The sequence below is a fragment of the Pleurodeles waltl genome, chromosome 12 (assembly GCF_031143425.1).
Source record: "Pleurodeles waltl isolate 20211129_DDA chromosome 12, aPleWal1.hap1.20221129, whole genome shotgun sequence".
NCBI classification, from domain to species: domain Eukaryota; kingdom Metazoa; phylum Chordata; class Amphibia; order Caudata; family Salamandridae; genus Pleurodeles; species Pleurodeles waltl.
Genome location: NC_090451.1, coordinates 708,830,691 through 708,849,544, shown reverse-complemented (window position 1 = coordinate 708,849,544; position 18,854 = coordinate 708,830,691). Strand labels below are relative to the sequence as shown.

The 18,854-nt window shown below is 47.5% G+C and overlaps 1 protein-coding gene across 7 annotated transcripts in view; it reads right to left on the bottom strand.

The window, feature by feature from the left end:
- The window catches only part of MINK1 (misshapen like kinase 1), a 503,992-nt gene that overhangs the window by 243,673 nt on the left and 241,465 nt on the right, over positions 1-18,854 (bottom strand). For all 7 annotated transcript variants that reach the window (XM_069215741.1, XM_069215740.1, XM_069215743.1 and 4 more), the window contains exon 9: positions 18,331-18,409. In XM_069215741.1, the coding sequence (XP_069071842.1) occupies positions 18,331-18,409 (79 nt within the window). The remainder of the gene's footprint in view (positions 1-18,330; positions 18,410-18,854) is intronic.

The following is an 18,854-nucleotide window of genomic DNA, read 5'->3' as shown; positions in this document are numbered from 1 at the left end:
CTTGCTCCCCATTAATGGAGGCAATATTCTGACTGCTTTAAACCCCCCAGGGGGCAGAACAGCCATATTTTCAGGCCGATATTTCTCCAAGGGGGGCAGAACACCACTAGATACCAGGGATTAAGTTATGTGCATCCCGGGAGCGGTACACCTTGGGCAAGGGACACTCCTCATTATTGGGAGAAATATTTTGGCTATTGTATGCGACCACCCACCCCACGTTTGGCTGATGATGTGTTTGAATTGGGGATTTTGCTAGCAGTGTGCGTGGTTAGCATTTGGGTGGTGGTGTGTTAAGTAGTGTTTGGCTGTGGTAAGGGTCACTCCCCTTTATGGCTGCAACTTCTTGCCTTTGCTTTGTGCCTCCGTTGGTGGCAGATCAGACATCTGAGATGCTGATCTACCCCCAAGGTCAGACTTCGTAGTCTTTAATAATGTAAATTGTTTTATTTCTCGTCATCCTTTTCATTTGTGGTCTTAATGTTTTCTTTTTATTTGTTTTATTCCAGTACAAGGCTTTTGATATTATTATTTGGCGAGGTCTCACAACCATCCCAATTAATAATCCACTTTTCTGTGAACAAATCAGGAGGAGGCCACAGGCAGATGAAGACACCTGACTCAGTCGAAGGACACAGGCAAATAAAAGCGTCTGACTTCTAAGAATAGCACAGGTGGTTAGAGGCGTGTGACTCTCTAGGATGCCAAAGGCAACCTGAGATGAGTGACTTACTAAGAGGCTGCAGTTAGCTGCAGATGCACAATGCAGTAAGAGACCACAGGCAGGTAGAGACAACTCTGCAGAAGGCCACAGGCCGCAAGGGATGTTTGACTCAGAAGGTGGCCACAAGCAGTTAGAGATGTGCGGCTCTGTAGGACACTGGTAGCTAGAGACGGTGACTTGGTAGTAGGCCATGGGCAGCTAGAGGCATGTGACTCTTAGCAAGCAGCTAGAGACGCATGACTCAGAGGCACATCTCTGTCCTTAGAGGGGCTTCTATGCTCTATTTCAATGTAGTGGTAGATCTACAGTGATGAACATTCAATTTAAGGGCTGAAGCCTAGTATCCACATCACCCAATCAGCAGACAAATCCCACGGAGGGAAAGGACCCTGCATGTATATTCTGAAGTTATCGGATGACAGAAGATTCAACAGGCTTACAGGTCTCAACTGCTCTTCTGAAGAACCTAGAGGTGACACTTCAGAATGTTCAGCATCTCAAGAATCGAGCTGTGGTGCCCTGCCCGCTACCGGAAACCACAATATAAGAAACATACACCCCTGGAGGTGATCAGAAAGACGTCACGACTTTAAAATCAGAAGCCACAGATGCTAAATCTGTGTTTTGAGATCAGATCATTGATTAATGATCTCATACATTAAGATCACTCCCAAAAACTGCTTAAATTGTTTAAATGCTCCTCTGTCGAACGAGCATTAAAGGGGAACAGAGACCCTACAACACGTTGTGGATGATACATTCTATGTGGAGGGAAAGGACTTTTGCCAGCATGAAAAAACACAGAGTAGACCTAAAAGGTTTCCAGAGTTAGGAGGGAGGCAGATTACAGCGTCAAGGTGAGATAACAGAACGTAGACACCGCTGATGCTTCTACAGTGAAGGGTACAACGGAGGTAAGAAGGCAGAATACAGACATTCTGAGACTGGTACATAGCTTCAGGGGCGGTGTTTGAGGTGCGACACCCCCAAATAAATACATTCTTGGCCTGGTAGTTGTTTCAGGCTGCCCTGAGTCGGTCTGCTGTCTGTCAGTCTTTCATTGTGGACCAAGAATAAAAGGCAAAACAGTGACCTTAGCTGTAAAACAGGAGAGACACAGAGAGACATACATCTGGTGGCCAGCTTTCGAAAAGTGAAACCAGATAACCTTGAAATCAATACCACCTTCCTTGGTTGTCCGAATTACGTGATCCTAGGCAAACATATTATTTCAGAGCCTCCCTTTAGTTTATTATCACATATGAGACCACTTTTAAATACCCGAGTTCCGGACGTGTGTTGTACATGCACCTCTTATGACTGGTTTGATAAACTACAAAGTTGCTGCCTCTAAAATAAGAATCCAAGTCACATTTAGATTTACATGACTGCTTCAGGGTTTACATGAAGGGCCTGGGGCTATTCACAAGCTGCATTTTGTGGTACTGCAATAGCAGTACAAACATGCTACAAAATGCTATTCATAAACTGCTCTTCTAAAGTACTACTGTTTTTTCTTTGTAATACTACTTTTGAAATGCAACTTGTGAAGAGTACTTCGTGATATGTTTGTAATAGCACTGTAGTACTAAAAAATACAGTTTGGCAATAGACCCCAGGCCCATCAATTTAGTGGAGACATGAAAGCTGCACTTTGAGTAAACTTACATTCTGATTTTGTGATTAATCAGAAGTAGTAAACATATCTCAAAAGTGTAAATTACTCAAAAGTGTAAGTTACCAGTGTGTTTCAGACACATACAGTGACTCGTTTACCAAAGCATTTTAAATCTGCACCTGTAGTACTATTCCTTGAATGGGTGCAAATATACTACTTTTTGGAATTCACAAACACTGGCAGTTCTAAGCGTGGAAAGCTGCGCCAGTCTGTGGTGTCCTGGCATGCCACTGGCAATCAAACAGCCACAAGGCCATGGAGGTATTGTTTGCAAATAGTGCAACCACTGGCAGTGGCTTGTGCTAGCATTCTTCCTAACCATCGTTTTTCGACCACTGTGCCACTGCAGACAGAGGCCCACCTAACGCAAATCAGTACTGACCATGTTTATCATGTAAACAGTCCACCTCGGACCCTGGTCATCTTGCCCCTTCACCCTGCACACCACTGCTTTTTTAGGTGAGAAATCTGAGATTCACACATCCCCCCCCGTATCTCACTGACTAACCTGGGGCTTGCAGAGTGAGAAGGCAGGAGAGACAGCTTCAAATATTGGATGGCATAAGACAAAACAAGGACATCAGTAGGCTTGAGGGTGAGAAGAGACATGCAGAGGCAGCTTCTAACACTGGAGCAAGAAGACAAGACACACTGTCCCATCGCCAGCAAGAATACGAGAGGCCCTTCTCTATCTCCAACAAGAATACAAGACACCCTGTCCTATCTCCAAGAAGAAGACAAGACACCCTGTTCTAGCTCCAACAAGACAAGAAAGCCTGTCCTATCTCAACAAGACAAGACCCCCTGTTCTATCTCCAAGAAGACAAGACACCCTGTCCTATCTCAACAAGGAGACAAGACAAACTGTTCTATCTCCAAGAAGACAAGACACCCTGTCCTATCTCCAAGAAGAAGACAAGAAACCCTGTCCTGCCTCAAGAAGAAGACAAGACACCCTTTCCTGTCTCAACAAGAAGACAAGACACCCTGTCCTATCAACAACAAGACGAGACACCCTGTCCTATCTCAAGAAGATGAGACACCCTGTCCTATCTCAAGAAGACGAGACACCCTGTCCTATCTCAAGAAGACGAGACACCCTGTCCTATCTCAAGAAGACGAGACACCCTGTCCTATCTCAAGAAGACGAGACACCCTGTCCTATCTCAAGAAGACAAGACACCCTATCCTGTCTCAACAAGAAGACAAGACACCCTGTCCTATCTCAAACAAGGAGACAAGACAACCTGTTCTATCTCAATAAGAAGACAAGACACCCTGTCCTATTTCCAAGAAGTCAAGACACCCTGTACTATCTCCAACAAGAAGACAAGACACCCTGTCCAATCTCAAACAAGGAGACAAGACACCCTGTCTTATCTCCAGCAAGAAGACAGGACACCCTGTCCTATCTCCAACAAGGAGACAAGACACCCTGTCCTAAATCAACAAGATGACAAGCCACCCTGTTCTATCTCCAAGAAGACAAGACACCCTGTCCTATCTCTAACAAGGAGACAAGACACCCTGTCCTATCTCAACAAGAAGACCAGACACCCTGTCCTATTTCCAAGAAGTCAAGACACCCTGACCTATCTCCCAGAAGAAAACAAGAAACCCTGTCCTATCTACCACAAGACAAACACCCTGTCCTATCTCCATCAAGAAGACGAGACACTTTGTCCTATCTCCAACAAGAAGACAAGACACCCTGTCCTATCTCCAACAAGGAGACAAGACACCCTGTCCTATCTCCAACAAGGAGACAAGACACCCTGTCCTAACTCAACAAGACGACAAGCCACCAGGTCTATCTCCAAGAAGACAAGACGCCCTGTCCTATCTCTAACAAGGAGACAAGACACCCTTTTCTATTTCTAACAAGGAGACAAGACACCCTGTCCTATTTCCAAGAAGTCAAGACACCCTGTTCCATCTCCACAAGAAGACAAGACACCCTGACCTATCTACAACAAGACGAGACACCCTGTCCTATCTCAAGGAGACGAGACACCCTGTCCTATCTCAAGGAGACGAGACACCCTGTCCTATCTCAAAAACAAGACAAGACACCATGTCCTAGCTCCAACAAGAAGAGAAGTCACCCTGTGCTATCTCAACAAGGAGCCAAGACATCCTGTTCTATCCCAGTCCTGTTTCCAACAAGGAGACAGGGAAAATAAAACTTAAGGAAAGAATCTGGAATGGTACAGAAGCTCTTATGGAAAAAGTCGAAATAAGTGAAACGCATCGGGCCTTTTCCTGGGTGGCCTCTACCTGAGTGTATGTAACTAGTGCTAAGGACCAGTCGTCACACTTCACCCACTGCACCACCGGAGGGTGCCACGAGACCATGTTAAGGCACTCCTCAATGCTGGCGCTGTGACAGGCGCTCATTAGTACAGAACATATGCTCATGACTCCAGACTCAGTAAACTGACTTGCACCCATAGTCAGAGGTGTCACCCCAAAGGCAGGGCCTCCGCGAGGGTGCGTTCTTACCAGAAACACACACCCCCTGGTAGTGCCGCAGTATGACGTCAGTTCTCCCTGTAGGTTCACAGAATCCACGGACAGGTAAAGATAGAGGGCCATGAAGAGGTGGGGGTGGATTACTGAGTAGATGACAGCTCCTGCAGAAAGCCTTCTAAGAGCAGTGCATGAAGCGGACCCTCCAGAACAGGAGGCGCTGTGCTCCACATTCTAGCCACATTCTCTGCACAAGGCAGGGGGCACTAAATTGTGAGCATAGGAGGGAGGTAACATATACCCTTTTGGACATGTAGCGCATCTCCACAGAGAACCGTATGAGCGATGATATAATCATGAACTCACTGATGGTGTCATCTGAAATGCACGAGGAAATGTCCCTCCAGTCTTGGCTGTTGACAATGTCATTGCGACCCCACCACCACCCAATTTTCTGCTGGTTGGACTCTATCCTTGACTCAGCTGCTCCTGGGCTTCGGATGGCACGGATGTGCTGGTTCTGGGCATGGGGAGGCACAGGTGCACAGCTCCTGGGCTCCGGATGGCACAGGCACATGGCTCCTGGGCACAGGGTGGCACAGGCAAGTAGCTTCTTGGCACCAGGTGGCATAGGTACCCATCTCCTGGTGTATTGTCACTGGTGTGTGTGTGTTGCGCAAACGCTTTACACATGACCTCTGGGGATAAGCCAGATTGCTCTGTGCCAAACTACAGTGGATTAGCGCAGGTTATCTTTGGTGTGTAACTTACTCACCCTGACTACAGTGGCGGATTCTGTCTGACTGAGGAGCCAACCCTAGCCAACCATAATCCCCACGTCTAACATTATTTGTATGGTATGGACGTAGAGACACATTGCCCTTTGCTGGAGTGAGAGTTTCTCTAGGCTGGTCCAGATGAAAGAGGTTCACTCGAACCAAACCCATTTCTGGCACTGGTCTGCTACGTACAAGACCTTCTGAAAAGTGTCAGACGCTTCACGGCCATAGCCCTCCTTTTGGCAAAGCTTGAAATTGCAAAACACTGGGGACTCCACCAGTGAGATATACACCTCACGCCAGCCCCTCCCTCCAGACCAAAGGACATATGGCAGCCCTTGCACGACTACCTCCTGTTGGTTTCCCCAGGGACGCAGAGACCAAGGAAGCATCAACCACACATTACACCTCCCCCTTTTACTCCTCACCACCTTGCCCAGTCAAGACTGCTCAGTTAGACCCTGCCCGCTTACACATAACACACCGGCCACAAATGCATGAGGCACAAATTTCCACCCCCCTTAGGACCGGTTATCGGGTCTTGTCCACTTTTTATGATATCAATTATGAATACTAAATAATATGTGTTATATAGGAAGAAACAAGGTTTTTTTTTTATTCCTCTCGTGTTTGCATTATCAAACATCTTCTACGATATACTGAACCCCTACCATGGATTGCTATAATTCACCCAGCAAGAGAGTGTCTCTTTGCTAAGAGTTTATTACCTACTGTGAATTCCATACTTACCAATTACTTTGCTTTTTACATACACATTTCATTTGTATATTGCCTGTTGTCATTGTATATGGTTTATGATGTACTGACATTGTGCTGCATCAATAATCTGAATGCTTGGTTAGTCTCCAATGGTCAACGTATGCCGCAAAATTAGACACAGACCCATTCCCACTCTGTTTAATGCAGACAATGTTACCCTATTATCAAGTGCCGCTAAGGGGCTAAAAAAACATATAGATGTTTTTGTCTCAGTCATAGACAACCTTCATTTATATACAAATTAATCCAAAAATGATGTGATCATTTGTGGCCCAAAATTCATCAAATCCAGGACTGTGGTTATGAAGAACATCTAAGAAGATCCACACTTTTGCCTATCTTGTTGTGATCTTCAACATCTCTGGCACCTGGCCTATTTTCTGTCATCCAAGAATTAAGTTTACTGTCTTCAGGAGGTGTATTAAATTTTTATTCACGTCACCAAAAAAGAAGACTGAGACATATGAAAGGAAATGTTTAATCAAATTACTGTAGATCCTTGAAGCATTATTAATAAGGATAGTGTGAGAGGACGGTTCTGACTATCGGGCCCGCCTTGATTTTTGCCTTTTCGATCACCTGGTTTTTGGCCTTTACTGTGAGGGAGCCTCAGTCTGGGACTCACCCACAGTAAACGTATGGTAAAATGGACTGCACATGTTTACCACTGGTGCCGCCTTATTAAGCAAAGGTTACTGTGACGCAGCAAGGGTAGGATGCCAAAGGCTGGTTACATGTGATCACGTGTGCACCTGTGTGTGCACCTGTCTGAGGGATGCCTGGGGAGGCTTCCTGGCGTTTGCAGCCTGAGAACTGCGCTTAGGAAGCCTGGTGCAGAAGGAACTTGCAGAGTGGGTAGTGACCTGGAGTAGGCCTCTTGAGATGGGAGTACACATTTGAGGGATAAGTAGCCAGTGTGCTTAGTGTCTTTTCATTGTATTTACACTCCATTAAATGTCAATGGGACAGGGTGACCTGGGGCGCAACTCCAGTTCCCGAGGGGTCCACAGACTCCAGAGTCGCACCAATGTACACTGTAATCTGCATGAAAAGAATAATGCAGTAGGTTACCAAAGCATATCTGTACAGCTTATGGGTCATCCAGGAACGTCATCTTTTTCTGACTCAGCTCAAGATAAGGGACCAGTATTGCTCTGTCCTGCTGCCCGAACAGTGCCTTGCATCTATCAGCAAACTGCCATTCCTTGCCAGGAACCCGGCCTGAGAGGTCCTGGAAGAAAAGCCAGAGAGGAGGGCTGAGGCTTTCAGAACACATGTGGCAACTAACCCCTGGACAACGCTATTTTGAGCTATCCGAGAAGACTGTGCAGGAAGGTTGGGATAGGGGCAGAGAAGTGATGTGGCACATCTGGATAGGCCAGAGGTGCAGCACTGCTGGGCACTTCCGCCCCCACTTAAAAGGTCTTGCACAGGGGAGGGGTCTCTCTCTCTCGGCTGTGCTTGCCTGCAGGACACTGGGACTGAAGACGGGAGTCGTGGACAACTGGAAGAAAGAACCCCAACTGCCTGCTGGGGCAAGGACTCTACCCCTGAATGACTTCAGACCCAGAGAGGCCCATGCCAGGTAAGCTGGCCCCCTGAAGATCAGCTAGGGGAAAGATTGGGAGCTGGCGCACGGAGAGCACAGAGCCCTGAAGAAAAGAAAGTACCCAAATGAAAGGCTGGCTCAGGGAGTCAGTGGGACTGGCTTCCTGCTGAGATGGGAACCTTCTAGGCCATTGCACTCCCCCCGACGTAGAGGGAGGAGCCCCATACCCCCATCCCAGGGCCCAGTGGACACTGGCCTGCTTGTAAAATGGGGGACGGGGGTTATAGAGTGCCATCGTACACCCCCCTTCCCGCAATGGTAAAGGGGCACCAGACCCCATCCTTGAGCCCCGTGTGGCCAAAGACAAGCCGGGGAGCGGTGTCCCACTCCCTGCGAAGATATGGATGGGTCACAGTCCAGAAACTAAGCCTGAGAGCTCCGTCACTCTCCCTGTGAATGTGGAAGAGGGGCCCCGGACCCCAAAGGAGAGAAGCCAACGGATGAGGTCCCGCCTTGCGAAGATAGCTGCCGGCTGTGGGTTGGGCTGGTGGCCGAAGTAACGCCAGGGAGCGCAGTCGTGCTCCCCTTGAAGATGGCCAAAAGGGGCCCCAAACCCTATTCCGGGGCCACGCACCGAAGTAAATCTGGATAGCGCTGCAGAGCTCCCCGTGAAGATCCTCGCAGGGGAGAGGGCACAAGACCCATCCCTGGGTCCCCAAAGCAGCAGGAAAGATGGGAGGAATGCCACCACACTCTTCTGAGTGGCCCGCTTCCTCTCGCTCCCAGTGCACGTGTTTAGTGGTAGCAGAGAGGGCAGGACCGCCGCACACATCTGCCGAAGGAGCGGGCAGACTGTAGTGAGGCTGCCAGCTCCCACAGCAGCATGTGAGCGCTGTGTGCTTGGGAAGCCAGCGAGGGCAGCTGAGTTTGGGCTCCCCGAGCTGTCCTCCAACGAGGCAGCATCATGGGGGTGTTTGGGTGGGACCAGACACCCAGAGAGAAAGAAGAGCATGGCACGAGGCCGCATAAGGAAAAATAAAAACAAAAGCGAAGTGGCTCTCCCCGGCGCAGCGGGAGAGCCGTTTATTAAATATGCACGCTCCAGAGAGAGCGCCCCATAATGCCATGTGGGGGCTGCCCACACTCGGCTCATGGTGATCCAAGGAGGATGGAGTCACCATCAAATGGAAGAAGAGGCGCAGGGGAGCTGCAGAAGCAGCACAGTCTCCCCCCAACAGTAAGTTGTGTGTCCCCACCCTAGGTTGGGCGGGACATGACAACGATAACCCCCCAAGGGTTCCAACATGTTTTTAGCAAAGTCCCGGCTGGAACTTTTGTTCTGGAGTGCTGGAGCTGCGCCATACAGGGTCAAAGATCAAGGCTGCAGTTCCTGTGGCCTTAAGTGTGATAACAACAGCATTGGTATAATGGTAGTAGACTGTTATGCTAAATGTGTTTTTTGAAACTATGTGGTCACAGGGTTGAGGTCATTAGTATGAGGTCATACGACAAGGCACTCTCTAGGGGAGAAGGATGGTATTACACAATGTTATCTCAAGAGTAATCTGAGAGTAATCATAACAGTCCAAATCATTCCAACATGCCTATGCATGTTTCTTGTTAATGTTATTTGAGTGATGAGACTGACAGCCACCAGTGATGATCAAAGTAGATGTACTTTATTGCCAGTACTAGGTGCTCTCTCTTCAAGTTACAGTCAAATGTAACTTGGGATAGAAAGTAAATGTTTTGTCATGGGAGTTGCTGGAGTATATTTTCCCTCTGGGGAGACAAGAATGATTACGCAATGTCATCCAAAAGTAATTTCATCAACTTGTGTATATTTGTGAACTGTTGCATTGTATTGAGTAGTGTGTGTGTGTAATAAATGTACTTTTACTTTATTAAAATGAAAAGCACAGACTGGATAATCATTTATTGAGTGTCATGCTTGTGTGCTCGAGAATGTTGATTACTAGCCCACACCACCTCCCTTGAGTAACCTTTGGACTGCTCTGCAACGCTACCCTATGAGAGTCAGATGCTGCAATGGGGTGATTGGTTAACAGTGTGATCGAGTGTGGACCCATTACTTGTGCAGGCCATACAACTAACGACCCACCCTCCAAAAGGCAGACAGTGGGTCAGATAAACATTTTGTGAGGCTAGGTACATGGAGAGGGAAACAGCCAAGCTTCAAAAGCCCACTCTTGTATCTCATGCTAGAGTGTAAAAATTATCTTGATATGAAACCAGAGTCAGCGTGAATGAGTAATCATGGGAGAGCTATCTTATGCCCTTTAAGGATGGGAATCACACAGCGTAACCTCTCTTTCCCCAAAGACTGTACTGGCTCTGATACAGTAAGTTGGCGTCCCTGTGAGGAATACTTCTCAGTCACTGCTGCGCCTTATTTTCTTGTGTCATCTCCACAAAGCCATGTATTGCCGCTCTCTCGTACCTTTGCTTAAAGACTGCGGTTCTACTAGATGTAGTCAGCACTTACATGTTTACAAATGTCATCTTACCCATTTGTTTGTTCTTCGTTAGGTTGTTTTTTAAAAGTTTGCTTACTTTGTGTTTCTATACTGTTTTAACTTATGATGTTTTTTCCCATTATTAGCTGTATCTTGTATGTTTTTGTTTGATTGAATGGCATCGCCAGTATCTGCCTGAAAGGGTCCAGTTTAAAGAATCTTTTCAGGGTCCCTCTGGGCTCGATGTTCCAAGCAAACTGTAGGGAGGTGAGTAAAACCTCCTGCCTACAAGGCTTGAAGTGTTTCTGTTGAATGGAGCTGTGCACCCCGCTTCCCTGATGTTTGACCTCAGTCACAGTGAGTTATGTTGGGCGTGTGAAACTGTTACTAGCTTCAATCGATAACACCACCACAGCAAGCAGAGGCCTTTTAGAAACTGACACAGTCATAGCTCTCCTGGGAATTCTGCAAGTACAGTGCCTTTAAAAATAAAGAGGTAATATCTCCTGAGTAAGTCCCCTATCTTGATAACCATGCAATTCCTGGGATGTAGAGACAATTTTCTTGCTGGATAAACTAGTAAGTAGGAAGATACGAAGGTTCTTATGTCTCATTTAGGGTTGGGAAAAAACCTTATGGTCTTTGGAAATACCCACTCTGCGTAAAATTACTGCCTTAACCTAAAACTGCTGTTTACCTATGACAGGCACATTTGTCAAAATACTTTACTATTTAAATTAAATGAAGGGAGTGGTGGGTGGTGGTGTAACTTTTAATGACCTTTTTTCTGCTTTCCCCTCTTCTCCGCCTCTACCCCATTTTTCTGAGTAATTTCTCCTGCTTTTTTGCCTCTTTTTTAACTGTTAATCCTTTTTTCCCAGCCACTGCCGCTCCAGCCTGCTGCCTGTTTTCCTGCCTTCCGCCTATCCCCGCCCACCACTTTCCAGCACCCCACCCTCCTTCCAGGACCTACTTAATGGAGGCTGCGGCGAAACCGGATAGCAGACGTGTGCAGCGTACGTCGCCAGTGCGACGAAGGCAAGCCCGTCTGCCCCCATCCCTTAGTAAATATGCCACAGTGTTCTGGGACACAATCTCTTCCCTCACCCCGGACGTCATCTTCCTCACAGAAACCTGGCAAAACTCCACCTCGGCACCAGACATCACCATCCCCGAAGGTTACAAGATGATATACTGGAAACAAAACAACAAGCTCAGAGGCGAAATTGCCATCATCTACAGTGACACCATTCGTTGCATTACATCTCCTGACGACATGACACCGGTAATGGTACGCCTCAACTTTCAGCTCCACACAGACGGGAAAAACACCATCAGAGGCACCCTTGCCTACAGACCACCAGGACCACGTCCCAGCTTCTGCAATGCCATCCCTGAACTCAACGCCCCATAAGCAATCTACTCCAAGCACTACATATTCCTGTGGGACCTCAATATCCACCTCGAAGACCCCAGTGATGACAACTCCACCGACCTCCTGGAAAGCATGAGCACCATCTGACTCAACAGCTCGTTACCGACCCTACCCACATCGCAGGACAGTCTCAACACAATTTTCAACTCCAACAACAGAGTCAGGTACATCCACACCACAGCATTCCCCTGGTCCGACCACTACAGCGTCTACTTCACCATTGCAGGACCCACCTAACACAGCACCATGCCCCCAGATCCACACGAAGAGACTACAAAATTGTATCAGAAGACCACTGGAACGACCCTCTCTGCTTCCACCTCCGAGACTCTACACACCTCCCTGAACAAGCAGCAAAGAGCTTCTCCCAGTGCATCACAGAATGCACCATTGCCAAGACAGCCAAGATCAAAGAACAAAGCAAAAAGGCAAGCTGGTTCACGGAGGAACTGAACTCCACCAAATGCAACTGCCGACAACTTGAAACGAAGTCACACATCAGCAAAAAAACAGAAGAGCGCACTGCCTTCCGGACCGCTCTCAATTGGCACCACCGACTCCTGAAAGTCAGCACAAGCCACAGCAAAGAACTCTTCAACATTGTGAAGGAGTTCACCAATCCCGCAGCCACCGAGAATGACAACACTCCCTCCCAGGAACTGTGTACAACCTCACAGACTTCTTCCATAACAATATCTTGGCCATCTACGAAAACTTTGAATGCCAACCCTCCAGCGCAGAAACCAGGATAGGAACCAGGACCCACAGGAATTAGAAGCAAATCCAGCTCACACCCACAAACACAAACCCCAAACACCTTCTCAAACACTGGGAACTCCTCACCACATAAAACACTATCTCCATCATGAACTCCGTGCACCCGGGAGCACTCACGGACCCTTGCCCCCACCACATCTTCAACCTCAAAAGCAAGACAATCGGCTCAGGAAGGTCCTGAATACCTCTATCACCGCGGCCTCCTTCCTTGAGGACTGGAAACAAGCTGAAGTGAGGCCCATCCTGAAAAAAACATCTGCCAACCCAGCTGAACTGAAGAATTACCTGCCCATCTCTCTGCTCCCGTATCCAACAAAAGTCCTAGAGCAAGCAATCAACCAGCAACTCGCCCAACACCTAGAAGACCACAACCTCCTGGACCCTTCCCAATCCAGATTTCAAGCTAACTACAGCACTAGGACAGCCATGACCGCAGCCACAGATAACACCAATGCCCTCCTGGGCTGCAGGAACACAGCAGCTCTCTTGCTGCTGGACCTCTCCGTCGTGTTTTACATCGTCTTCCACTACATCGTGATCAACAGACTCCACCACACTGGGATTCAAGGACACATTCTGAAATGGATCGTCTCTTACCTCACCAGCAGAACCCAAAGGATTTGTTTGTCTACCACCATTCACTTCAGAGCCCAAGAAGAACTTATGTGGAGTCCCCCAAGGTTTGTCCCTCAGCCTGACTCTCTTCAACACATACATCATCATCATCTCCTACGCTGACAACACATAGCTCATCCTTTCAGTGTCCAAAGAACCCTCGACCACAGAAGCTGACTTCCACAGATGCATGATGAACGTAACTGACTGGATGAAGGACAACTGTCCCAAACTCAACACTGAAAAATACGAAAGTCCTCATCTTTGTGAATAACAGCTCATTATGGAGTGATACATGGTGGCCCCCGGAGCTTGGCACCCCCCAATCCCAACAGACCACACCTGCAAACCTCAGCATCATCCTGGATTGCAAGCTATCCATGAAGAAGCAAATCGACACGATTTCATCCGCCTGGTTCCACACCCTCCGCATGCTCTGCAAGACTTTTGGGTGGCTCCCAGCAAACACAGTCATGCAGGCCCTCAAAACCAGCAGACTGGACTACGGAAATGCGCTCTACGTAGGAATCACTGCACGCCCCCTGAAGAGACTCCAGACAATACAGAACTCAGCTTCAAGACTCATACTCAGCCTCCCCAGAACACACTTCTCACCTCATTTCAAGAAACTACACTGGCTCCCGATTCAGAAGAGATGCCAGTTCAAGATGCTAACCCATGCCTGCAAGGCCCTGCACAACGAAGGACCAGCATACATCAACAAACACCTGACCTTCCACCCACGGACCAGACACCACCAATCAGCTTCCCTCTCCCTCACAGCCACCCCATGGATCCGTCAAGTCAACAGCGGGGACGCTCAGCTCTAGCACGTGACAGCCAAGGCTTAGAACAACCTCCCTACGCACCTTAGGACCGCATCGTGACTCCACCGATTCAGAAGAGAACTAAAGACCTGGATGTTCGCATGATCATACCTCCATGCAGTAGCATACAGCTCCAACACCTCGAGACCTTCATGGGTGATTTAACACGCTCTCTAAATGGTTGACTGATAATTTGAGTTGTGGTATGCTGTGCTGTATAGTAGATGGCTGCTGAGAATACATCCGAAGTGACGGAAGATGCCAGTGAAGTGGTGCTGAGGTGGCAGCAGGTAAAGGATGGACCGGCTCTGTGGTTGTGTTAAGTGGCTGGGTGCTAGCGCTGGGTGGGATTTATGTGTCAACAAGCACTGACTGTTACAAACAGTAGGAGGATTTATTTTTGTATTGAGATGTAGAATACTCCCACATAAACTACAATGGAAGCTCTCCCCATGAGGTAGAATGATGTACCAGATGACCATCAGAATGAGGTCACAGATGTTTCTCCTTTGACGCTTACTTCACATATATACATTAGTGATAAAAGGTAAAAACTTGTGTCAGCAACATGTCAAATGACTTGCCAGTACTTGAAGTGAAATGCCGAAACAGAGGAAAACGTGTTGTTCCAGAGCATCTTAAACATGATGGCATGCACGAAGAGCAGTAGATTGTATAATGCCTCTACCCCTGCAACGAGGATTAAAAAAAAAGAGATTCAGAGAAACTCTTTCATAAATGAAGTTGCACAGAAAGCAGGTGGAGATCAAGAGTCCAAACCACCAATGAGGACTCTCAGGAAGAAAGAAAAATCAGATTAAGACACATTGACTGCCAAAATGGCCTCATAGGAAGGAGGAAGAGGAACAGTAAGCCCCTCACTAGAAGCAGAATCAGGTAAAGAGAGATTGATCCACCAATGAGAACTCAAGTAGAACTCTCCACCTTAGAGGACTCTCAGGGGGCAGAATCATCTCTAGTGAGAACCCTCTACCAGTGAGGACCTGCAGCAGGCAGAAGCATCACTAGAAAAAATCCTCCACCAGCAAGGATTCTCAAAACCATCTCTAGAGAGAATCCTCCACCAGCAAGGACTTACAGAGGCATCTCCAGAGAGAATCCTCCACCAGTGAGGACTCGCAAAAGCACCTCCAGAGAGAATCCTTCACCAGCAAGGTCTCGCAGGAGGCAGAAGCATCTCTAGAGAGAATCCTCCACCAGCGAGGACTTGCAGGATGCAGAAGCATCTCTAGACAGAATCCTCCACCAGCGAGGACTCGCGGGAGGCAAAAGCATTGCTAGAGAGAATCGTCCACAGTCGACAACCTGTGAGGCCCCGCAGGACGTAGAACCATCTCTAGAGAGAACCCTCCACCAGCAAGGAATAGCAGGAGGCAGAAGCATCTCTGGAGGGAACCCTCTACCAGTGAGGAACCACAGGAGACAGAAGCATCTCTAGAGAGAATCCTCCACCAGCGAGGACTTGCAGGAGGTAAAAGCATCTTTGGAGAGAACCCTCAACTGGCGAGAACTTGCCGGAGGTAGACATATCTCTACAGAACCCTTCACCGGCAAGGACTTGCAGGAGGCAGAAACATCTCTAAACAATCCTCCACCAGCTAGGACTTGCAGGAGGTAGAAGATTCCCTAGAGAGAATCCTCCACCAGCGAGCATTTGCAGGAAGTAGAAACAGACCTGGTGCAGCTCTGCACCAAAGATGACTTGCAGTAAGTGTAAGTGGATCCATAAGAGTTCTATTTCAATGAGGGTCACATCAAGTAAAAGATACAGAGAGGCTGGACAGCTCGACTACTGAGGATGAAGGGAGTTCGAAGCAGATCCAGAGAAACTGCTTCATTAATGAGAACTCACAGGAAGTAGAATAAGATCCTGAGAGACAGCTTTACCAATGAGGATGAAAGGAGGTAGAAAAAGATCTGAAAATTGCTTCACCAATGAAGACTCACAGAAAATAGAAGCAGATAAAAAGAGACTGCTGCACTAATGAGAACTCGGAGGCCGCAGAAGTAGATTCAGGCTGCTCCACTAATGAAGCGGACAGGGTCCAAATCCAGAGGGCCCAATTCACCTTAGGGGACTCGCAGGTAGTGAAAGTAGATTCATAGAGACGCCTGTACCAACGAGGGCACCCAGGAACTAGAAGATCTAGAGAAACTGCTCCACCAACAAGGACCGACATGGGGTACAAGATGCAGAGCCACTACACCACCACTCAGGATAACCAAATGTAGAAGCAGAACTAGAGAGACTGCTCCACCAGTGAGGACATGCAGGAAGCTGACCCACAGAAACTGCTCCACCGCCAAGGATTCACAGGCAGTAGAAACAGAAACAGAGATGTTGCTCCACCAACAAGGACTTACAGGAAGAAAAAAAACACATCCAAAGAGACTGCTCCATCGATGAGAAATTGCTAGAAGCAGATGCAGAGAAGATGGTCAACCAATGAGGAAGATAGGAAGTACACGCAGAGCTAAAGAGACTGCTCCATTAATAAGAACTTGCAGGAAGCAGCACCATATCCAGATGAATGGCCCATTAATGAGCGCACACAGAACACAGAAGTACATTCAGAGGGACTGCTCCATCACTTAGGATCACAAGAGTTAGAAGCAGATCCAGAGAGGCTAATTTACAATCAAGAACACACACTGAAAGAAGCAGACTCAATCCAGACAGACTGCTCCACCACTGAGGATCACAGGAAGAAGATACAGATCCAGAGAGACTGCTCCATTAACGAGGACTTGCAGGAAGCACAAGCAGATCCGGAAAGACTGCTCCACCACTTAGGACTGGCGGCAGTGGAGGAAGTTACAAAGAGATTGCTCTTGGCTCAAGGCCAAGCAGAAAGGTAGAAGCAAATCCAGAGAGACTGCTCCACCTATGAGGACTTTCAGGAAGCAGGAGCAGACCCATAGAGACTGCTACATGAACCAGGACCCACAGTAATTAGAAGCACATCCAGACAGCCTGCTGCACCAGGCAGGATCACAAGAAGTGGAAGCAGATTCAGAGACAGCTTTATCAATGAGGACTTGCAGGAACAGAAGCAAATGCAGAAAGTCTGCTCCATCAACAAGGACCTGAAGGCAGCAGAATCAGATCCAGAGAAACTACTACACCACTGAGGATCACAGGCAGTAGGAGCTGTTTCAGAGAGACCATTATACAAACAAGGATCTGCAGGGAGCAGAAGCATATCCAGAGGTACTGTTTCACCACTGAGGATTACAGGAGGTACAAGCAGCTCCACAGAGGCGGCTCCACCTACAAAGTCTCACTAGAAGAAGCAGCTCCAGAGAGATTGCTCAGTCAATGAGGAATTGCAGAAAATAGGAGCAGATCCAGAGAGACTGCACCACTGACAAGGACTCATAAGAAAAAGCAGCTCCGGAGAGATGGCCAAAGACTGCTCCACCACTGAGGATCAGACAAGGTACAGGGAGTCTGCGCTACCAAAGAGCTAACAGGCAGCTGGAGCAATTCCAAAGGCACTGATCCACCAATGAGAACGCTTAGGATGTAAATGTAGTTTGACTCAAAGGAGGAAGAAAGTAGTACCAGTAGCCTGATTCCACTGAGCACTCAGAGGAGGTCTAAACAGATTCACAGGGGCTGCTCCGCTAACAGGGACTCACAGGAGAAAAAAGCAGGTCTAGGGAGATTGCTCCCCAACAATGATTTGAAGGAAGGAGAAGTTGTTTAATGAGTCCGGACACTCGTTGCTCTTGCTTCCCTGTGTTTCACTCCCTATCCTTAGGAGATCTGTTGTACAATGGAAACTGGAGGGAGACAGCAGCAGGGCCATACTGCAAAATCACACAGCAAAGACCGTTCCTGTTTAACAATAAACATATACGGGTGTACGCACATCTCACATAACATCTATCAACAAGACAACAAGAAAAAGGTACAAGATATACCAACTAAGATACGCCAAGTTCTTATGCTCTGTTAAATCATGAATGTATGGAAATGCCACCAAAATGCAGTCAGGATAGGTAACAATGTAAATATGATATAAATATTTGACTTATATGCACTGGACTGTTCTGAATTCTGAACTTTTCACAAGGGATGTTCCCTTCTGCTTTCTACCCCATGCCCACCAACTACATAAACCTCGACCTGAGATTCACCCAACACTGTGCTTCAGAGATTCAGAGCTAATATAAATTACAGGAATGGCACCTACCATTTCTTGGATTTCAGCTTCGGAGGTGGATTCCGGGGAATAAGGAACAGGGCTCTCATTGGATGCATGTCGCACAGAGCTGTGGAGGAAAATTAACAACCAGCATTGGCAAAAACAGTATCCTTGGGACCCAAAATGTGAATAACTCATTGTCAAGTCAGGCATCCAAAGCCAAAACCAACCCACTATCCAAAATCAACATTGACAATTTAGATATCTCAAATCAACATTGACTAACCAGCTATGCCAAGTAAACATTCTACAGTCAGATTTAGCAGGACAACATCATTCAGTTTTTTATTGCAAGTCAACATCGACCCACACCAATACGTTCAACCCACTACACCCTGTGGTTTGCAAGGGTAGAAAGCAAATATGTTAAATTAGATTGTGAGTACTGAGCACACAAGGTTGAGTGGCAAAGGAACTGAATTTGCAGCACATCAACCCAGTGCCAACGTATGTACAGGGGCTTGGGGCAAGGCATTTTGGGGGACACTATTATTGAACATATTTAGCTTCTT